A 22,865-nucleotide genomic window follows, 5' to 3' on the forward strand; every position below is an offset into this window, starting at 1 on the left:
TTTTATGTACAATGTCGAATTGGTTATTTTTTTAAGAGTGTGGCTATTTTTGCTGAGAAGTTATAATAAAACAGATTAAAACTCTCCGCAGACACCAGTATAACAAACCATCCACTTTAACGACCTCTGGTTGCCGACAAACAGTGGACAAGGGAGAAATAAACAAAAGTTTTCTGTAAAGTAAAATAAAACATTAATTATTTTTCAAAAAATCATAAATTTTGTCCGCAGCACAGGGGAAATGGGTAATATGCACCACCTAAGTGAGAATCGGGTTTCTCGATTATGAGACCAAGTTTGAAAAATTTCTCTCCACAGAAAGCTTCAATAAAAATCACATTGAAAATTGAAAAAAAAAATTTATGTTACCGGATAAAAATCAACACGCAGTCATATTTTGTCAAAAAAAACTGCATTTTTCGTTGACAAACTTTTTGTAACAACGTAACAACGCTGTTCATAGTACATGAGTGTTGTAAATTTCAACGTGTGAACTGTTTTATATTAGAAGATATTGATAACCCCGACGACTGGCAATCATACCAGAGGATCTAAATCAAAATTGAGTCCGATTCATTAATACAAAGATAACACAAATAAAAAATGTTTAGGGAATACCAAAACCACTAGAATTTGATGACCTGGAAAAAAGGATTTCATTATAAAGTCATTCATAGTAAACTAATTTTATATTTTAACCACACTGAAGCATTCGGAAAGCTCGCAGTCAATAAAAAGTCATCAAATTCCAAACGAAATAAGAAAATCCACCATGTGGATAAATCGTATGAAAAATAACTTCGGTTGAACGAGAGAAAAAAAACTTGTTCTTCATTCCTCTGAGGTTCAATAACTCAATTAGATTGCATTTGCAAACCAAGTGTACAAGCATATTTCTTTCAACCTTTAGAACGGACCATGCCAAGTATTCACCGGAATGTCAAGCCAAAGATTGAACTGCAATAAATATCTAGCATATCTATTGAGTTTATTGGTTTATTGGAATTTTCACATTTAGTACAAAAGATGACGCTCTGACATCCAAATACGACCTCCAACGAAAATTGCAGTAGCGCTTTGTTTAGCTCATTCAAATTGCTGTCCACCACCGTGGAACTAGCGTGTGAACTACTGGACTGGCAAGTAAAGTATATCATTGGTCTACAGTAGAACGCGTAGAACTGACAACGGATGTCAGTTGCTTTGTCTGGATGGCGATGTGATATCAAAAGCAAAACACACACACACACACACAGTTCTAGAAATGACACGTTTCTTCTCCTTACCGACACAGTTTCCTTATCCTAAACGCAGTGTTCTTAAGATCAATGAGTATTTTATTCTCACGTCCTGTCCGGCGGACGTCCATCCTCTGCTCGCCCCAGCTCTTCCAAGTCCTGTTCCCTCTATCCAGTCTATCCGTCCGTCTACACCTGCGTCTCGACTTGCGTTTCCTGCTCGGCCCCCACGACACTACTACTCTTGGCGAACGGAACTCCGGCCAGCTGGAGAAGTGGTGGTCTTCGACTCCTCAGCCGGCGGCCCCGATTCTGACGTGGTCGTGGTAACGGCTGCTGCGTCGTTTGTGGCTGTGGCTGGGCCAGTTGAGCTTCCTGTTGCTGTGGGTCCTGCTGCACGGTCCAGCTTCCGTCGGGACCTTGAACCAGTCGTTGGAACGGTGGCAGCTGGTCTAGGGCGCGTCCGAAGCCTTCCGGCGGTGGAGGAGCCGGCCAGTTGATGTGAGTGGGGAGTCCTCGCTGCTGGGCGTTGCAGTTGGGCACGTAGATGACGGGGATGAAGCCGAGGTAACCGGCGGGTTGGTTTGGTCGGTTCTGATCCTGTGGGCAGTTACACGGGGCTTGAGGAACGGTTGGAGGAGGAGCGTACGGGTAAGGGACAAAGAAGTAGGGATACTGGGAGACGGCGATTTGGTAGGGAGGGTACTGGTTGTTGTTGTTGTTTGATGGTGGTGGAGGACCGGTTTCGATGGGTCGAGTCGGTGGTTGAACGCCACTAGCGGTTGGGTAGTTCGGCTGAGGAGTTGTGTACACTGGTTCTGGCGTTTGTGACGGACTTGGTCCGTACGGGTACTCGGTAGGTACTTCTAGAAGAAACAAAAGTTTGTAAGTTAGCGTGTACTGTGGGACTCACCGAACAATGTGCTGAACCTTGAGGGGGTCTACCGATACCTATGCTACCACCACCGCCGACTGTTACACTACCTTGCTGGGGACCTATGAGTGGCGCACTGATACTGGCATTCGTGACAAGCATTCCACTCACTTCGCCGCCGACGTACTCTGGGCCAAGTTCTCCCCCAAACGAACCGCCGGATGTGCTACTTACGTTAACGGAACCGACCGCAAGGGTCTCGGTATGGTTTACCGTACCTCCCACCGTGACCTGACCTCCCTGGAAGTGCCCTTCGACGTCGGTATTGCCACTGACCGAAACGTGCGTACTGTTGAAACTGTTCGAACCTGTGTGTCCTCCGTGGACTCCCTGGCCGTCGAGCGATCCACTACTAACCGACGTGTGGTTGTACGTGGCACCAAAGATCGATCCGCTCGAGTTATGGCTCGAGCTGCCGTGAACTCCGGTGGTCCCAACGGATCCACCGATGCTTGTTCCGCCCGTATGAACGGTAGTATTGTGCGATGTCATGAGTGAGCCACTAATGCCTGTCTGGGAAATGCCTGCCCCTGCGGTGAAGCCACCTGTTCAACGCAAAGAGTTCGGAAAAGAAGAAGAAAAGCACACACAGCGCGCAAGAAAAGGAAGAAGCGAAAATCAGAACGAGAAGCAGCGATTAGTAAAGCGGCACTAGGCCAATGTCTACACACACACACGATTCGGCAGGTAATTACCATGTGCTCCACCAATGCTTATCGATGCGCCTAGGCCCCCAATGCCCGCTACTATGTTTGGTCCGATGCCAATGTGTACTGTTGTGGTGTGCGTGTTGAGTGCGGTGCGGTTGTGTGCGTGTAACATGTGGTTGGTATTTGTGGTGTTGGTGTTCGTGTTCGTGATCGATTCAATGTTTATGAAACGAGAGTTACATGTAGTGAGAATAATAGGGTTATCAAGGTACATAGTGGTTTAATATACGATTCCTCAAGGTATTTCAATGGGTTAGCAAACACTTACGAGTTCCTGGGTCACTAGAAAAGACAGTGGCTTCAAACTACAGGAAGCGCATAACCTTACCTCCAGCTGGTCTTGCTGTAGTGGTTCCCTGTTGTTGTTGCTGCTGGCCTTGACCCTGTTGCTGACCTTGTCCTTGCTGTTGACCCTGACCTTGTCCTGGTCGGTTTCCTTGCTGCTGTCCTTGACCTTGACCTTGCCATTGTCCTTGACCCTGTTGTCCAGGACGATTTCCTTGCTGCTGTCCTTGTCCTACAAATGCAAGAATGTTGAAATTGGTGTTTGAAATTGAATAGCACCATAACTTACCCTGCCCCTGTCCTTGACCTTGTTGCTGACCTGGTCGCGCTGTGGTTGCCCCCTGCTGACCTTGCCATTGCCCTTGTCCCTGACCCTGACCCTGTTGCTGGCCCTGACCCGGGCGATTTCCTTGGCCTTGCCATTGTCCTTGTCCCTGACCCTGTCCCTGTTGTTGACCCTGACCCGGGCGATTTCCTTGGCCTTGCCATTGTCCTTGTCCCTGGCCTTGACCCTGTTGCTGACCTTGTCCCTGGCCTTGTACTGGCTGCTGGCCGGGTCTTGCCGTCGTGATCGGTCTAACCGTGGTTAATCCAGGCTGCTGTCCTTGCCCTTGCTGTTGGCCTTGACCCTGCCCTTGTTGTTGGCATTGTTGACCCTGACACTGTTGTTGACCTTGACCTGGTTGTTGGCCTTGACCTTGCTGCTGACCTTGACCTAAAAGAATGGTTATCGTAATTCGCAATACACAAAATGGCTACCTTCGCTTAATCTGAAGTCCGGCTAAGCGAAAATGGCCAGCTACCAGTACCTTGCTGTCCAGGGCCAGGTTTCTCATGACTCCATGATACTTGCACCTGACTCGTTCCAAACGGACCCATATGTTGTCCCTTAAATTGAAGAGCTTAGTTTGAAAATTCACCCGCAAAAAATATGATTTTCAACCTGAGATTGTCCCTGATGTTGATGCCCACCGCCTTCGTTGCTTCCCTGGTGTTGGTGTTGATGTCCGCTGGAACTTATAGGTCCTTCATGACCACTCTGGTGCTGTCCGCCATGCTGTCCAGTGGTTCCCTGATGGCTTCCTTGGTGTTGATGTTGATGCCCACTTGAGCTAATCGGACCTTCGTGGCCACTCTGGTGTTGCCCACCGTGTTGTCCGGAGGTTCCCTGGTGGCTACCCTGGTGTTGACCTTGGTGCCCACTAGAACTAATTGGCCCCTCATGACCACTCTGATGCTGTCCACCAGCCTGCCCAGAAGTTCCTTGATGACTACCCTGGTGTTGGCCCTGGTGACCACTAGAACTAATCAGACCCTCATGACCACTCTGGTGTTGTTCACCAGCCTGCCCAGAAGTTCCTTGATGACTACCCTGGTGTTGGCCCTGGTGACCACTAGAACTAATCGGACCCTCATGACCACTCTGGTGTTGTCCACCATGTTGTCCGGACGTTCCTTGATGGCTTCCCTGATGCTGATGTTGATGGCCACTTGAGCTTATAGGTCCTTCATGACCGCTCTGATGTTGCCCACCATGTTGACCGGAAGTACCTTGGTGACTGCCCTGGTGTTGGCCTTGGTGTCCACTAGAACTAATTGGGCCTTGATGGGAGCCTTGATGTTGTCCTCCGTGCTGGTGTCCAGATCCCGATGATTGTCCTTGGTTCTGCCCTTGAGTTTGACCATTTCCTCCCTGGCTCTGGCCTTGGTTCTGACCTCCAGATCCCTGATTCTGCCAACTTCCACCTTGACCCTGCCCTTGGTTCTGACCTCCAGATCCTTGATTCTGCCAGTTTCCTCCTTGACCTTGTCCTTGGGTTTGCCCTTGCCCTTGATTCTGACCTTGACCTTGATTCTGCCAGTTTCCTCCTTCACCTTGTCCTTGATTTTGCCCTTGCCCTTGATTCTGACCTTGACCTTGATTCTGCCAGTTGCCTCCTTGCCCCTGGCCTTGATTTTGACCGCCGGATCCTTGATTCTGCCAGTTTCCACCTTGTCCTTGTCCTTGGGTTTGACCTTGCCCCTGATTTTGGTTCTGTCCTCCAGAACCTTGATTCTGCCAGTTTCCACCTTGACCTTGGCTCTGCCCTTGCCCTTGATTTTGGCCTTGACCTTGATTCTGCCAGTTACCGCCTTGTCCTTGGCTCTGACCTCCCGAACCCTGCTGCTGCCAGCTGCCCTGTCCCTGTCCGGGTCGGTTCGTCGTCGAACCTGCTGGAGCTGCAAAGGAAAATATAAGCCCCCTTCGCAAACCCTAGCGTAAATCTGAAACGAAAGTCGAAAATACCTTGAGGATTACCGGTGCCACTTCCACCGCCGGTGGTGCCGCCTGGTCTTGTGGGTGCTGTGTTGGTTGGTGCGGAAATAAAAAAGAAAATACGTGGTGTCTTGTTGGTGCTTTTAACATCTAAGAACTAGGCGTGGGTGCAGTGCCGTGAGTTGTTCGTCTGTAGCCTGCCGTTCATCTACGAATGCAAAGCGACTGTACATACCGGGGTTCTGAGGAGGTGGGGTTACCGGAGGACCATCCGGTCTGAGTCCTCCCGGGTACATTCCGCAACCTCGGGGAAGGTAGAGATCTTTCCACGGGACCACCTGACCTCGGTGGCGCACCTTCGGATCCTCGTCCGTAATTGCACTGAAGTTTGTGAGGGAGGGTTAGTCTGAGAAGTTTAAACTATCCTACCAGGTTCTCTTACTTGCTGTACTGACTCGGCGCATCCATGAATATCTCGACGGGGTGGTTCGGTTCGACCACGCGGTAGCCGTGTGTGTCCGCGACGTAGTGCGTCACCCGGAGTAGCCCGTTGGGGTCGATGTAGCCGTAGCAACCGTACGTCACCCCGTCCGGGCCGCGGGTCTCGTGGTGGAACTGCCCGTTCGGGCCGACCTCGTAGCCGAACTGGTAGGCGCCTGAAAAGGATAGCAATTTGCTCTTTCATGAATGTTTCCAGACAGCTGATAGCAGTCTACCATTGAACGTCAGTCGTTGAATGTTAAACGTAAGGCGTTAGACGCTCGTTATCGGATCTTTTTCGTGGACGATGGTCGTTTGACTGTAGTCATTTAACTTTAGACATTTGCTGTTAGTCATTTGATGTGAGTTGCGTTACGTCAGTAGTTAAAAGTTGGATGTTAGTCGTTAGTCGTTAGACGTTAGACGTTAGACGTTAGACGTTAGACGTTAGACGTTAGACGTTAGACGTTAGACGTTAGACGTTAGACGTTAGACGTTAGACGTTAGACGTTAGACGTTAGACGTTAGACGTTAGACGTTAGACGTTATACGTTAGACGTTGGAGTCGTTAGACGATAGCCGTTTAACGTTAGTCGTTAAGTGTTAACCGTTAAACTTTAGTTGTTAGACGTTAGTTGATAGACGTTAGACGTTAGTCATCAGACGTTAGTCGTCATTCGTTAGACGTTAGTCGTTAGTTGTTTTGCGTTAGACCTTAGACGTCAATTGTCTGTCGTTAGTCGCTAGACGTTAATCGTTGGACTGAAGCGTTGGACTTCAGTCGTCTGTCGTTATACATTGGAGGGTAATCATTAGACGCTACTAATTGACGTTAGACGTCAATCATCAGGCATCAGTCGTAATTCTTTAAATTTCAACCTTTAAAAGTCACTCGTAAGACGCAAAACAAATCTTTTATATCTTACTTTTAACAAGGATAAATATGTTATGAAGACTGCAGCTCTCGGATATCGGAAGAAGAATCTCGTCTAAACAGATAAACAATTTGCATTAAATTGGACTTGAAGTTCAGAGGCTTCAGTTTGATATCACTTGAACGGTTCTCTTGATAAGAAAATGAGAAAGAAATACCAAGTGTTTTGTTTCCTTTCACCATGCTCGTAGGATCTGAATCTGTTGGTTCGCTCGATAAAAAACGGTCCGGACTGTTCCGTCTTATCCTCTCAAATAGAGCAAAACAACATTTCCAGACATTATGTTTTATCTTCACAGAGCCAGCCAACCATCCAAGACCATCCTGATAACTCATATTGTACTTGTCCGGTCTGTTTCCTGTACGTGCATACAGAGAATACCGCACATTTAAAAAAAATAAATTTTAATTAAACACATAAGCGCATAATAAAATGCATGCCACCAGCTATTCTAAAATTAAAAATAAATGACTTTTTCACACATCCACGTCAACTTGTCTGTGCTGCAAAGGGACGTCAAACTTGGATCTTTCTCGCTACCAAAAAGGTTTTTGACAATATTTTTGAGACAGTTTTTGTCAACGGAGCGTTTGATGCTTGAGGGAATAATGTGATGTTTGGTGGGTAAGACGCTGAAAACGGATCCGCCGGTTCAACGAAGTGAACCCGGTTTCCCAGAAATGCGAACAAGGAACACGTAGCGGAAGAGCATGTATTTCCGAAAGTTTTCATTTCACTTCGTGTCCCTAGGATGAGGAAGCAACGATACTCACAGTGAGTTTAAAAATAAAATGGTTGAATAGGCAATTTGTGTTGAAAATTGCGGATCTGCTGGATGGAGAAGCTGTTATCTAAAATAGCATTTAATGTGAAATAAATTGAAAAGATATGTCTTTCCTCTTAAACTGTGCATGATGGATTGGATAACAAAACATATCAAAGAAACAGAGATGTTTCTTTTTGAAGAAATAAAAAGTCTATTTGTCTATCATTGATCTCTAGAATGCCTCATTTTTGGAATTAGTTTGCAGATTTTTGTTACAGATATTTTTGTATTTTCGAAACAACGGGAACTATCGATAACTTTTTTATTCATCCCCTAAAATACTAAAATTGCTATTTTTACAGTCAGATTCCCGAGCAGACGGAAATAACTTGGGAAGGTCAGTTTTTGATATTGTGAGAAGATCGAAATATGTTATTGGGATGATCGGATTAGTTGTTTAAATAACAAAAATCAATAACAAAGATTTGTTCGAAGAATAACTTAAACTGTTATTATGTTATTATTGCAATAACAAACCAATAACACAGAAGGAATCATGAAGGAATAACAAGATTTGTTATTTTGTGCGGAGAGGTGGAGCAGCATAATAACAAAAAATGTTATTGAACTGGTTTGTCTCCATAACAAAAAAGTTATTGTTTTGGTTTATTTGTTATTTGCAAATAAACCTGCAGTTGCCATAACTCCTTTGTACTAGTCAGGGCTGCAGAGTCGGGTACCTCCAAGCGACTTTGAATCCAAACTTTGAAGACAACTCCGACTCTGGATGCAGGATATGACGTCAACGACGACTTCAGCTCTCTAATAATACTCGACTTCACAGATTCCGACTCCAAGTAAAAGTTGCTGAAAATTTGCTGAATCCGATGCAGTCTCCGAGGTCTCACTCCAGCTCGAACTTCAACGTCAGCTCCGACTTCCTGGCTCTGTGAAAATAATAACAGTTTTTGTTATTCGCACATCGAAAATTCTCAATAAATAAATCAATTCCGTTAGGGAATATAACAAAATTAAAAAAAAAATCAACTCTCAAAAGTTAATTTCATCGGATTAATTTTAGATTGACACCCCATTTCATGGTGAAATAAATGACCCCGATAAAATTGGTCAAAATTATTTCATAGTTCTAGCCAATTTTAGTAAAATCCCTAAGGGGGTATATCAAATAATTAAAACAAATCAACTTTCAAAATTTCAACTTTTCAGAATAATTTTAGCTTAAGGACTTATTCATGGCTAAAATAATGATCCCGACGAAATTGGTGAAAATTATCCCATAGTTCTAGCCAATTTTAGCAAAGTCCCTTGGGGGTATATCAAATAATTGAAAAAATCAACTTCCAAAATTTCAACTTTTCAGAATAATTTTAGCTTAAGGACACCATTTCATGGCCAAAATAATGACCCTGACGAAATTGGTCGAAATTATCCCATAGTTCTAACCATTTTAAACAAAGTCCTTTAGGGGGTATATCAAATAATTCAAAAAATCAGCTTTCAAAATTTCAACTTTTAAGAATAATGTTAGCTTAAGGACCCTATTTCATGGCCAAAATAATGATCCCGACGAAATTGGTCAAAATTATCCCATAGTTCTAGCCAATTTTAGCAAAGTCCCTTAGGGGGTATATCAAATAATTAAAAAAAATCAACTTTCAAAATTTCAACTTTTTAGAATAATTTTAGCTTAAGGACCCCATTTCATGGCCAAAATAATGACCCTGACGAAATTGGTCAAAATTATCCCATAGTTCTAACCATTTTAAACAAAGTCCTTTAAGGGGTATATCAAATAATTAAAAAAAAATCAACTTTCAAAATTTCAACTTTTCAGAATAATTTTAGCTTAAGGAACCCATTTCATGGCTAAAATAATGATCCCGACGAAATTGGTCAAAATTATCCCATAGTTCTAGCCAATTTTAGCAAAGTCCCTTGGGGGTATATCAAATAATTGAAAAAATCAACTTCCAAAATTTCAACTTTTCAGAATAATTTTAGCTTAAGGACACCTTTTCATGGCCAAAATAATGACCCTGACGAAATTGGTCAAAATTATCCCATAGTTCTAGCCAATTTTAGCAAAGTCCCTTAGGGGGTATATCAAATAATTAAAAAAATCAACTTTCAAAATTTCAACTTTTCAGAATAATTTTAGCTTAAGGACCCCATTTCACGGATGAAAAATAATGATCCCGACGAAATTGGTCAAAATTATCCCATAGTTCTAGCCAATTTTAGCAAAGTCCCTTAGGGGGTATATCAAATAATTAAAAAAAATCAACTTTCAAAATTTCAACTTTTTAGAATAATTTTAGCTTAAGGACCCCATTTCATGGCCAAAATAATGACCATGACGAAATTGGTCAAAATTATCCCAAAGATCTTAACATATTTAACAAAAGAAAAAATAATAACAGATTGTGTTATGGACACTTAGAAACTTTTACATTTGTGCGATTTATAGTAATTTTATTTCTAAGTCAGTATATCGAACGAATAACAAATTTTGTTATTAGGAGAGTTTTTGAAATGTATAACATTTCCTCTTATTAGCGTGTTATTAAACATTTTCAATATATTATCACTTCAATACCACATTTTGTTATTTTATCAGAAGTTGTTATTATCTTTTCTTCTTGAAGTTGAACTTCAGGATAAAATAATAACACTTTTTGTTATTTTAACAGGATTTGTTAATGAAATATTATTAATTTTGTTATTACCGTCTGCCCGGGTTGTTGCAGGATTGGGTCCGTTAGTTTTTCAATTGTGGAACAAGAAGACAACAACTTCCTTGGCACCCATAAACCTCTTAAATTTAATGCCCAAAAAATATTTTTTAGTTTTCGATTTTTAACATGTTATGTGGTGAGCAATTCTTCTAAAATATTTGACTAATATTTCAAAAGACGTAATATTCAATTTATTTATTTTTTATTTTTTTTCGGAAGGTTCTCAAAATTTCACTAATGTTTTTTTTCTAGATTTATAATTCAACCGTTAGTAGCTCAAATGGCATTTGTAAAATGGGGGCTGGTTGGGTGAGATTATGAAAATTGAGTTCATCAACGAAAAACTGAAAATTTCAGTTAATATCAAACTTTAGGCGTCATCCATGAAGTATGTCACGCTCTAGGGGGGGGGGGGAGAACTTTTCGATTGAAAATTCAATTGTACATAAAAAATTTCGTCAAATTTGTTTTTGCATAAAATTTTGATTTTTTTCCAAAAATCACCTTTTTTTCAGAAATTCCTACTCGGTGGCAGATATAGCTCAAAAGTTGTGGGTAGTCCTCAACAATACCTACAACTTTGCCGAAGACACCAAATTGATCAGAAAATTCACTCAAAAACTACAGCTGTTTGAATATTTACGTACCATTCTTGTATGGACAGCAGACAAAATTGTATGGAGACTTGTGTGTGTTAACCAATGGCACAAAATAGCTTCTTTGGTCATAAGGAAGGCCCCCACAAAGTTTGCACCAAATCAAAATACAAAAAATAAAAATAGTCGCAGAGAGTTTCTCTAGCCTTATCGAAAAAAACGTAAACTACAATCTTTTTTTTCCGTTCATTTTTTTCTGAAACTTTTCCGTCATAACCTAAAATTATGTTTTTATTTAATTCAAATCAACTTTAATTTGAACTATAAATAGAATTAAAATAATTTACTTAATATCAAGGCAAAATCACATTGGAAGCTAATGGTACTGGGTCCGATTCCCATCTGCTCCCGACAAGAAAATGTAAGAACACAGAAATTTGAAGTGATGAATATTTGAACGAAAAATCAAAGTCGCTCGAAGCGAGGTTTCGGTCCCCCGTACTTTAGATTGGTAAGCAAAAATGCTAACCACTAGGTCATGACGACTTGGTGAGCGTGGACTGGAATTAGGAATACTGTTACATCCAGCCCCTGATAAATAAACTTTTGAAAGTAATGATGAAACAATGGTTTTAATTTAAATAAAATGAACTCGAGACTCCAAAGCACTTCCATTGAGCATGAGTTTCCGAGAAGAAGAAAAAGCTCCTTTTATCCTTGATGTTTCATTTTGCATTCAAGTTTGTCATTCAAACGACAACATTGAAAAAACATTTCCAACTCAGTTTTTTTCTGTTTCAACTATCTGGTCCGTTTCGCAGACTTTTTAATTGTGCCAATTAACTTCTTTTGACGTGCGGCAACAGAAGTGGCCGAGGACCAGGACCAAAAAGCCAACAAATTGTTCGAACGGGCAGCCATTTTATCTCACCCACGCTCTCTCTTCGTGGAAGAGCTGAAATGAAGGCAAGGCCGGAAAGTTTCACGACACCATAGGAAAAAAATAAAAGGGAAATGATTCTGAAAGAGGCGTTTCATTAAAAGTTTTCTTTCTATACAGTTGACGAATACTTGCTGTTGTTTTTACTGTGAAATCAAGATTAAATTTCATCATTACGGGAAAAGGGTTGAACTGCACCGAGAAATTATTTTTTAATGAAATGACACACCTTCTTGATGAAAAGAAAACAAGGGTCTTCTAGGAAAGGTTTTTATGTAAGATAATAGAACTCCAAAGCCCTTTTTTTAATTGTAACAAGCAACGATAGAATATACCTACTTTGTGGATTGCATTGTCTCGAAAAATTACAAAAAAAACATTAGGTTTCTGAAATAAGCATTATTTACTCCTACAACTTGTGCGAATCATTGCCTTTCAAGCAAACTCACTTGTGTTAAAGTTCGCCTCATGGTACTGGGTCTTTCCCGGTTCATCGATGGCCACGATGACTTCCTGTTGAGCTAACGTCACGAGACAGTGTGTCAGCAGAATCTGCAAGTGGAAAGGAAGAATGTTAATTACTGAACTGTGGGCAATGTGAGACATAATTTAAAAATGTATATCATATTTTAATTAAAAATTCAGACACGTTTTTGATACAGCTACTCTGAGCATCCATAATCAATTATTTTAATCACCCGGCGACTCTCCGCTAGTGATAAAAAGCAAATGGTGTAAGTTTCAACATATTTTGATTAGTTGTGTTCCTGGGCATCCAGAAAGAATGTTTTCTCCACAGTCAACGTCTAGGGCAGCGAAAATCTTCTTTGTACTAAATTATTTAAAAGTCGACCAATCAGGACAAACTTTTCATCTATCACTTGTCGGTTTTGTATCCCCATTTCAAAGGGTGACTTTAATTGGAAACAATTTTATTAGGCTTGGTTTACATACAGGTTTTGAAATATCTTACGATCTAATTGATGAGACAAATTTTAGAATACTAAATAAGATGAAAAACTAAACTCAAAAAAACATCATCAACCAAGAGAATGTCACTCCTGTGTGCTGTATGCAGCACGGATAAGACAATTGTATGTCAACCGTAAATCCGCAAAGAAAAGGTCAAGTTTACCCTCTACATCGGAGCTATAAGGGGAATGGTATTGTGTGGTAGTATGCAACGTAAATAGTGTAAAGTTCCAGATAATAGCAAACTCGATGAATGTTGCACAATGTTCAACGCATTCCAAGAGAGCGAAGCTCAAAATCATTCCAAATTAATCATTCAGACGTCGACACATGACCAATCTCTCCCAGGGATGACAATTTGGGATAATAAAAATGGAAATGTAGATGGAATGCTCCATTTGCTTAATCAATCAGTTCGACGTTGTTCAAATGAAAATTTTCAATTTTCAATCCCGCGATCTTATTAAGGTCTCCGGAATGGGGTCATTTGGTCAAATTAAACAAATGGGAATAAACTATTCAAATTTGAATCGTTCGCAAAAATTTAATTTTATGATAAAAGTAAGAAAATAAAAATAAACAAAAAAATGTTCGTTATTCGATAATTCAAAATCCCATACAAACCTTCGGATTATCGAAACTTCGGATTTCTGAGGTATCAGATAATCGAGTCTGGACTGTATTTTGTTTATTTATGAGCTTTAGCGAGAAACAACTTTTTCGATGTCCATTTTTTGATATCTCGTGACGGTGGGGCGGTACGACCCCTTTCAGTTTGAGGGAAATTTACTAAGACACGTTTTTCAGTGATTTGTAGCTCTAAGCCAGGGGTGCCCAACCTTTTGGCCCTGCGGGCCAGATCTTATTTTTCTGAAGCAGTGGTGGACCGGAACTAATGTTTGTAAACATTTTTTCATTTATAAGGTATTTTATAAGATTGTTTCAAGTAAACAAATAGATAAACTAGTGTTGCAAGTTGCAAATAAGATTAATATATCTTGATTTCAAGAAAGAATAACAATTACAACATGCAAATATGGGTTTATTTGATTTATTTTTATTTTGTTTTGGTTAAAATTGGTCTGTAATTGTTTTTGTTGATTGAAATCAAATACCCTGATATCATTAACTAAAAAACATTCAAATTTCTTCGCTGCAAGATTTTTCAGTTATATTTCCTGAACACAACAGTATAAAAAAACAACGAGACAAGATAAAATTTATTGAAGCAAAATTTGGATTCAAAACTTCTTTGCAAAAAACAATGTTTGAGTTGTTGAGCACGTTTATTCAAATATTTTAACGAAACATTTCAAAATGATTTAAAACACATAAAATTAAACAAAAAGTGTAGAAAATTATACATTCAATAGTTTTCATTCATCATTCTTCAAATTTCTTTGAATTATTGTGATTTATGAAAAAAAAATATACTGTGCTCTCTGATTTCTTGACTCATTTTATGAAATTTTTTAATATTTTGAAAATGTTTGCAGCGATCTTTATTTTCAATATGATTAATTTGCGTTTTTAACTTTTCTCCAGCAAAACCTTATTGCTGAAAGTTGTTCTGAAAAAATACATTATTTTTTGCTTAATAATTTATTAAAAATCAATTTTAATCGAAATCCTAAAAAAACAATTCAATTAAAACATTACAAAATTTAAATTTAGTGTTTTTTTGCAATCTGTTTGCACATTTTTCATGTATTTCACTTGTTTACGATATGGATCAATTTGTTTTCTTGTACCATTTTTCAATATTATAATTGATTCTGAAAACATCAATATAGAAATGATAAGAATAAAATTCAAACATTTTTTTTTCAACTGTGAAATAAAATAATTTAATATAAATACAAAGGCAAACTCCAAACAAAACGATGAATAAGCATCAGTATGTAAAAAGCAAAACACTTAAAACAAATGTTTTGTTATAAAATGTGAAAATTCGATCTCAAGGTTATTTTTTAAATTTGAACACAAAATTTATTTTTTGAGTATTTCATAAACAGCCTTGAGGGACGGTCATGGAACTATTTGAAAAGCCGTCGCGGGCCGGATGTTAGGCAGGCCTCCTCTAAACTGTAAAGAGATAGAAACTTGGTGACGACCGATTTGATGGCGTACTCAAAATTCCGAAAAAACGTGTTTTGCATAAAAAAAAGATAAAAAATAGCTTTAAAATCGCTGCCGTTTCCCTTTATTCAATTGTCAAAAATCGTGAGACATGTCATTTTATGGGAAATTTTGTGTACTTTTCAAATCTGAAACAGACCTGAAGGGTCACATTTTTATTTAGAACAAAAATTTTCATTTTAAAATTACGTGTTTTTGTAACTTTGCAGGGTTATTTTTTAGTGTGAAACAATGTTCTACAAAATTGTAGAGCAGACAAAAACAAACAAAAATGATACTTAAACATTAGGGGTATAGATATATTCTTTACGGGTTATCAGCATTTTACAACAAAGTTTTTTGAAAAAGCGATGATTTGAACCATTTTTAACAAGTTCTTCTAATTTATAACCCCTTTAAGTCAATCTCGTGCTTTTGAAAGTTTTTTCTTTCGAAATGTTCAGCTAATGTTCATAATAATGACCCTTTGAACGATTGTTGTGGAAATTACCCCTTAGAGCAGCGATTCTCAACGGGGGTACCGGGCCTACTTGATTTACATGGCAGGGGGTACCGGCCTAGAAGAAGGTTGAGAATCGCTGCCTTAGAGCAAAGTTTCGCAAAAATCGAAGAGAGGGGTCAAAAGAACTATTTCCGATTTCGTTTGAGTTGGCGGAGAATAAGAGAGAAAAATATTTTAAAAAAAAACCTATAAAAATTGAAAAAGCTACTGGAAAATTATGAATAGCATAAATAAACAAATAATAACACTGACCTAAAAACATAATTCAAAAATGACTGTGCAGTAGTGTGGTTCAGGCCCTCTAAGAAATGCAAAAAATGTCAGCTAGATCGCTGCATTGTTGATTAAATCATTGTTTGTCGTCCACAGAAGTTCCCCTGAAATTTTCAGTAAATTTGGTTCAGGTTTCGTCACAGCTCTTGAGCATTTAAGTTTGTATGGGTTTTGCATGGGGAGTCTTCACTTTTTTCATTTTCTAACAGCAAAAAATCTTCTATCGAACCAAAAATCCTGAAACCTCAGATAGGGGAACTATACCCTTTCTCAGCCTATTTCTATTATCGGCCTATCAGCACTTTGATCATGAATTACAGCTTTCATAAAGTGTTTTTGACTGTTCCAAAGTAATAAATAGCTCAAATAAAAGTTAGCAAGCAACTCTCCATTGTTGATACATCTGAAAATGTTGATTTTATAGCGGATAATGGCAAAAGTGATGAGAATTGGTCGAACAGCTTAGAGTGATTAAAATTGGTATATTTCCCCTATATGGCAAAAATAATATGGGGAACAATTTTCTAGAATACCCCAGGTTGATCCAAGCCGAACTGACTTAGTTATAAGTGGATTAAGAAAAGGTATCATAGATAAAATTCTCTCAGGTTGCATAAACTAGACTAATTATAACTATTAAATAGTATAAAAGAAACTTTAAACCGTACCACTCAATTTTGGAAGAAAACCTCCTATAATTGAATTCAACTCCCACGCAAAACACGTCAACGAAATCCATTTGGAAAACGTAACACGTCAATCCCGTCTCTAGAGCCCGCTCCTGCACTACCCTGAACAACAAACAAATCGTTTCGGTCCTTCCGAAACCGACCAACACCTATCAAGCCATTTCAAAGAAAGCATCACGATTCAAACGTTTCGTTCGTCTTCCGTCCAAAGCAATCTAGCGATGTAAATAAACAGATTACGCCAAACTCCACACAAGATGAAGAAGGATAACCCTTTTCTATGCGCTAACCGGGCTGTCTTTGGTGTGTCTTCGCCGCAGGAGGGAGAGGCAGCAAATTCCGACAGGTGGCGCCTCCTTTCGGCAGGCCGGGGAAAACCCACATCAAAATCGGCTGGATATGGTCGGTTTGAGAAAATTGCCGTCCGGGAAGCCGGTTTTCGTATACGTCTTTCAGGGAATCGACCGAGCGTAAACCTAGCAACCCGCGGGAACATCCCTCCTCTGAATCCGTTCAATCTTGACAGATTGAATCGGGACTTTGCCGTTCTGTCCCAGCGGTGGCGGAGGCGTTGGTAACTATAATTGATGTTTCAATGGGACACCGCGTCAACTTCACCGGTTGGGAATGCCCGGAGGGATGCATATCTGGATGGGGCGACGTCCCGATTTGGATAGTCAATTATGCCCTTCAGAGGGTCGCAATTCAATTTCTCGACGTAGGATTAGGAGTTGCGTTGCGGTGGTCTTTCGATCTGCAGTAGTTTGAAATGTCTGATAAGTAAGGTCAATATTCGAGATTCGAGAACCGGCTCTTGTAACAAAAAAAAAAATCATTTCATCTAAGAGTTTTAAACATAGCTCATCCGCTAACAAACTTTCGGTATCGAACAGGGGTATCCTTCAAAGTAATGCTTTCTACACCACTGAACATTTGACTCCCTTGGTTCAAGTAAGCTTAGGTCAGATTTGCCTGAAGCGTCTCCGCTGTCAAGGGGCACTTTTATTATCTACACAGCGAACCTTTCCACGTTTGATCCCTTACCAACCAGTTCTTCCAAGCAGAAGTTATTGTCCCAAAGTTAATCAAGAGATTGACCTATTCTGGTCCCACTTTTTTCCCCGAATATCCTTGAACTTCATCAAAGGCAAATCCGCTCTCGTCATCAACCTCATCATCATACGCGTTGAGATGACCCGTTTTCTCTCTCACTCCAGCAAAACCTCTGCCGCCTCCATGAATAACATTAATTGACTTTTATCGGCGCCGGTATTACTCCGCGTCTGGTGGTTTGCCGGTGCGATACGGTTGACACGTATTGGACTAATCCAGATATTTATAGGTCGACATTTCGTGGAAGACGCGCGCGCCTCCGCGTTGACATATGGGAGGATGCATGAAGTTCAGCATAGCTGGACTGGGTAAAGGCTGGTCGTAAAAGTTAATTGTTATGGTTAGTGTTTTAATGGGTTCTACGTGGTGAACTTGATAGTGAAATACTATTTATAGATTAGTAGCAGTACGTAGCAGGGTTTGCGCTAATGTCTAACTGCTGTAATCACCAGCAAAACAGCGTTTAATTTGACCGATCAGCTAGAGAAACTGACCTACGACACCTCAAGTGCACATACACATCAGCGTGGGAACGACTGACCCCTGATGTGTACACTAACCGAAACAATACTGTTCCCGGGAATTGCCGTTACTCATTGTTCCTCCAGACACGCTGTAGTATTCGTAGTAGTTCCGTCTGCCTACTACCGGCACAGCCGTGAGAATCTACCGCTTGAACCGCGGCAACGCATTCAATGCATTCTCCTCCCGAGATGAACTCCAGAGATTCGAAAACGTCTGACGACGATGACGGATGAGTCCGTCCAAACGGCCCTCGTAGGTACATCGGATTGACGTGTGCCTTATCAAGGTATCAACATCTGCGCCCGCCAATTACCCGTTCCGGATGAGAAATCCGACCTCGTAAACTGGGCGTGCGATTTGATCTAGATTTCACTTTCCTAGAACTGCCCGACACGGGCTAGAAGGTTTAGATCTCTCCAGGGGGTGTGGAGTTCCGCCGACCTCACACGCGCAATGATTGACACTTCCAGAGATTTGTCATTCCAATCCCATGAACTTGGCCGCGGCCCATTTCGAACGCGGTGAAAAGTGATTGTTCCACACCACCGGGTCACTTGTCCAGCGCTCAAGATCAACTCGCCGCATGCGGCTACCATAGAGTTCCATAATCTCGTTACTATCTCCATTTACGCCGCCAGATTCCATCAAATTGGAACAAATTAAGTGTCCCAAGGTCCCGGCCGAGCCTCTGTAGAGGGTTTTGGTGGGGGCCCTCTCGCTAAATTTGGGGAACGCGTTGAGTGCGGAGGCCTCAGGCCTAGTTGACACAGCAAGTTCATGTGGCGAGTGAGTGGCACGTGAGTTTTTTTTTTGTTTGCCGAAAATACCTGAGTGATGATTAATTCGAGATTAGAACCGGAGCGTGCCGATTTGGCTGCGGGGGTAGCTTAATAGTGCAGCACATGTGCTTGAGGAGGTGCCTCGTTGAGGGGCGAAATGTCAGAGCCTTACGCGGATGATATGATCTCGGTGGGATCGGCGGACAATGAGCCGATTGTTTATTGGAATTCTTGCGTCAATGGCATTTTGAGAATGTTAAATAGACACTTAAATCCGGATCTATTTGAAGTTGACATTGAAATTAAGTAGGTGTCTAGAATCGAGCATCTGAAGTCTCGATAACGCATAGTTTCATCCAAATAATTATTTAATTGAAAATTATCAATAAACTTTTAACAATGTTTCCTAAACACATCAACTCTGCTGTCACCACTCTAGCATTAGGGGAGGTCGGAGGTCACAACTGTGTGCACACCTCCACAAACCAGTGTTGACACTAAACGGCTACTAATTTGCATAATTCCGAGCGGCGTCATCGTCAACGTACTCAATCATAAACATGTGACTTCCAGCGCTCTTACTCACCATGTTGCTCTCGCCCTAATGCTGACGAATTTTCCAAAACAGAGCGAGTAACTCACTCTCACGTGCTCAAATCCGTTAAAGATCTCTGGTTTGGCGCGATTCTCTTGTTGGAGAAGCACGTGGCAATTGACGACGCAAAGGTGCGAAGCTTACTGCGTTTTGATGCGCGATGATGATGGTGAAGAGCGATTATGTTAATTCCTCCGACGTCGACGACTTAGACGACGCGTGCCCATCAAATGTGAACATCGGATATGGAGTCGTACTCTGTGAGAAGTGTTTGCGGTTACAGGCGGGTTTCCGAAAGGTGTTTGGACATATCGACTTCGTGGCAATAAATGTTTGCAAAGGTCCCAACAATATGTTTTCGCAAGAATACCGTACTTCTCGGAGGATAACTGTTTAAGTTTTTATGGGTTTGAACAGTATTAGCTGTGCCCTCTTGTCAACACCCACAATGCATAGCGTCTTAGAAGCAAGTTTCGATTTCCTATTGGGATTGATGAGGTTGCGGCAACAAAATCAGGATTTTTACACTAAACAATATACAACTCTTTGGCGTGATCGTGCTGTTTCGTGTCGTAATGTTTGACCTTGAATGAAGGTACAATGAAAATAAATGTTGAATTTTTGGCCCTCTTAAAATGATAGTCTTGATTACAAAATTTCCAAAGTATTTTTTTTTTAAGAGATTAGAAAATTTCACATGTCTAGAATTTTTTGGAAATGGTCTTAAAAACATATCTAGATTTTTTATTGAATATGTCCTATAAACATATGTAAGACAATAGTTTATAGGATCTTTAAAAAAACTCTAGATATAAATCACAATAGTATATAGTTCCTTTAAAAAAGGTCCCAGGAAATCGGTTACCAAAAATCAAGAGTTAATTTGCCAATTCTGAGAAAATCTCATTTTTTTCTGATTGCAGGGAATTTACTCAAAGCTCTTCGAAATATTTTGTTTCTAAAATGAGCAAACATGCAAACTATTTATTTATTTTCAAAAATCAATATTACTTTAAAAAATATTTTCAAAATTTCCCTAAAAATTGTTTGACCTTTTTAAAATAAAAAAAAAACACTATTTTTTCAAATGCAGTTTATCACTTTAAGTACTTTATCAAGTTTCAGTCAAGTAGTTTTAGATTGTGAATTTGGTTTTAATTGGAAAACCGTTTTTTCCTTTTCTGTTTTTACATTCGTAAAAAACACTATTTAAAACAAAATCAACCCGATGCAAATATTTTTTTTATGTTTATGACCCTCCACTTCGAGAAAGTGGAAAGGGTGAAGAAATATTCAAATTATAAGCAATGGTTTCAACACTAGAGTGAAAAAAAGTTTTGTAAAATGCACTACACTTCAGACTAGTTGTTTTGCAACCATTAGTTTTGAAAATATTAAAGTATGTAGGGGAAATATACCACTTCTCAGCATTTTTCTATTATCGGCCTATCAGCACTTTGATCATGAATTATATCTTTCATAATGTGTTTTTGACTCTTCCAATGTAACAAATTGCTCAAATAAAAGTGAGCAAGCCACTCTCCATTGTTGAAGAATCTAAAAATGTTGATTTAATAGCGAAAAACTGCAAAAGTGATGAGAATTCGTCGAACGGCTTAGATTGATTAAAATGGGTATATTTCCCCAGTTGACGATTTTTTTTCTAGCCAGGGTCAAGGGGCAAAAAATTGAAAAATTGATTTGCCATCATGTTGGCTTTTTATTCCAAAACAGTCAAACTTCCGGACCCAATGCTGCAAAAATCTGTTTTTTTTTATAGTAAAACTTTGTTGTAAATTATTTTTTTGGTGGTAGTTTAAGGGATGAATGAAAAATCCGCCTGGGAGAGGTCAAAAACTTCAATTTTGATCCAATACTGATAGTGCAACTTAATCTATGGACAAAAACCTATCTTTTGAAGGTAATACACACCTGATTGAAAAGGTTTTTGTATTGATTCGAAGCGATTTTATTAAATTTGTTAAAAAAGGTGACTTTTTCAGTAAATCAAAGAGGGGGTGCGAGAAAGCATTTTATTATTTTTTCTTGTCAAAGAAAACATTATTGCGAACATCATAATCTATCATTTAAGAAAAAATCCTCAACATGACCTCAAAATGGAACACGCTATTAGTCATCAATTTCTGTTGAAATTTTGAAGTTTTTTGAAAAAATATTTGTTTTGCTCTCTGATACCTTGGTGATTTTTAATACAACTTTTTGTCACCAAAAACTTGATTTGCAAAAAACACTTTTTTTGTATGTTTTAGGAGACATAAAATGCCAACTTTTCAGAAAATTCCAGGTTGTGCAAAAAATCTTTGACCGAGTTATGAATTTTTGAATCAATACTGGTCGCAAACATTTGTCAACTTAATTTTTCGATGTAAAATCAAATTTCCAAACAAAAATAATAACTGCTACTATTTTCAAAAAAGGTAACCTGAAAATGGCTATAACTTGAAAACGGTGCACTTCATCAAAATAACACTAAAGTACTTTTTGATTGCAAATTCGATTTACATCAATTTTTTTTTTGCGACCAGTAATTCGATTTTTAGAAATCGAAATCAAATCGACCAAAAATTCCTTCAAAAGATACAGATTTTTGAATTTTCATACAGTCATTCCTCGGTTTTGCACGCCTCGGTTTTGCACTGCCCCGGTTTTGCACCGTTCAGCTGCCTCGGTTAAGCACGGCCCAGTGCTTAACTGAAGCACAGAGCTTATGGGTTTTTGGCTATATGGGAGACATTGGCTTTAATCTTACGAAAACCATGCAAACATCAAAAATTACAGTGTTTTGGAATTGGGATGATGTCAGTTATCCATTAAAATTATTATTTCATGAAAGTTTTCACAAAAATAAGTATTTTTCCTGTATTTTGAAAATTCATTTTTTTTTCTCTAAAGAATCAAAAATATATTGTTATTGCAATATGGGTATCGAATGATCAGGTTTTTTCATACATTTTTTTTTTCTTAACTTATTTTTATTAGGTCCTTTTAGGCGCTGTGACCAGGTTGGGACCGAGGATCAGTAAAACAATATATAATAACAAAAAAAACTCCTTAAATTCCAAACTTGGAGATCATGTAACTGACGAGGGTTACTTGGTCCAAGCGGGTCTTGCAGGTCTTGAACCTGCCGATGTACTCGGAGAAAATCCGCCACAGCTCAGCCGAACTGTAGAGTACCTCCCCGGCTTCCTTCTCCGTGGCTCCACCGTCTCGGGGGCCACCTTGGCTGCTTCCTGCGGGACGAGGGCGATCCTTGGATTTTCCGTCCGGAACTGCGCCCGGCAGCGGAGGGAACTCCGCCGGCGTAAACGCCGGAACTGCTGGACTCTGCTTCTCCGCCTTCCTTGCCGGCGGTTTCGG

General features: G+C 39.9%; 1 protein-coding gene across 3 annotated transcripts in view; it reads right to left on the bottom strand.

Annotated features, from left to right (window-relative positions):
- Positions 1 to 1,253: 1,253 nt before the first annotated feature.
- LOC6045038 (glutenin, high molecular weight subunit PW212) overlaps positions 1,254 to 22,865 on the bottom strand; it is a 51,651-nt gene continuing 30,039 nt past the window's right edge. Inside the window, exons 2-12 of one of the 3 annotated variants that reach the window (XM_038253237.1) lie at positions 12,347 to 12,449; positions 5,867 to 6,080; positions 5,660 to 5,805; positions 5,455 to 5,511; positions 4,111 to 5,387; positions 3,977 to 4,055; positions 3,457 to 3,882; positions 3,211 to 3,399; positions 2,868 to 2,945; positions 2,223 to 2,717; positions 1,254 to 2,104 (exon numbers count right to left, since the gene is read on the bottom strand). In XM_038253237.1, the coding sequence (XP_038109165.1) occupies positions 1,428 to 2,104; positions 2,223 to 2,717; positions 2,868 to 2,945; positions 3,211 to 3,399; positions 3,457 to 3,882; positions 3,977 to 4,055; positions 4,111 to 5,387; positions 5,455 to 5,511; positions 5,660 to 5,805; positions 5,867 to 6,080; positions 12,347 to 12,449 (3,741 nt within the window). In that variant the 3' untranslated portion in view covers positions 1,254 to 1,427. Of the gene's footprint in view, positions 2,105 to 2,168; positions 2,718 to 2,867; positions 2,946 to 3,210; positions 3,400 to 3,456; positions 3,883 to 3,976; positions 4,056 to 4,110; positions 5,388 to 5,454; positions 5,512 to 5,659; positions 5,806 to 5,866; positions 6,081 to 12,346; positions 12,450 to 22,865 lie in introns of all 3 variants that reach the window. The other 2 variants (XM_038253236.1, XM_038253238.1) reach the window with 2 other exon arrangements.

The sequence above is a fragment of the Culex quinquefasciatus genome, chromosome 2, assembly GCF_015732765.1.
Source record: "Culex quinquefasciatus strain JHB chromosome 2, VPISU_Cqui_1.0_pri_paternal, whole genome shotgun sequence".
In the NCBI taxonomy this organism is placed as follows: Eukaryota; Metazoa; Arthropoda; class Insecta; order Diptera; family Culicidae; genus Culex; species Culex quinquefasciatus.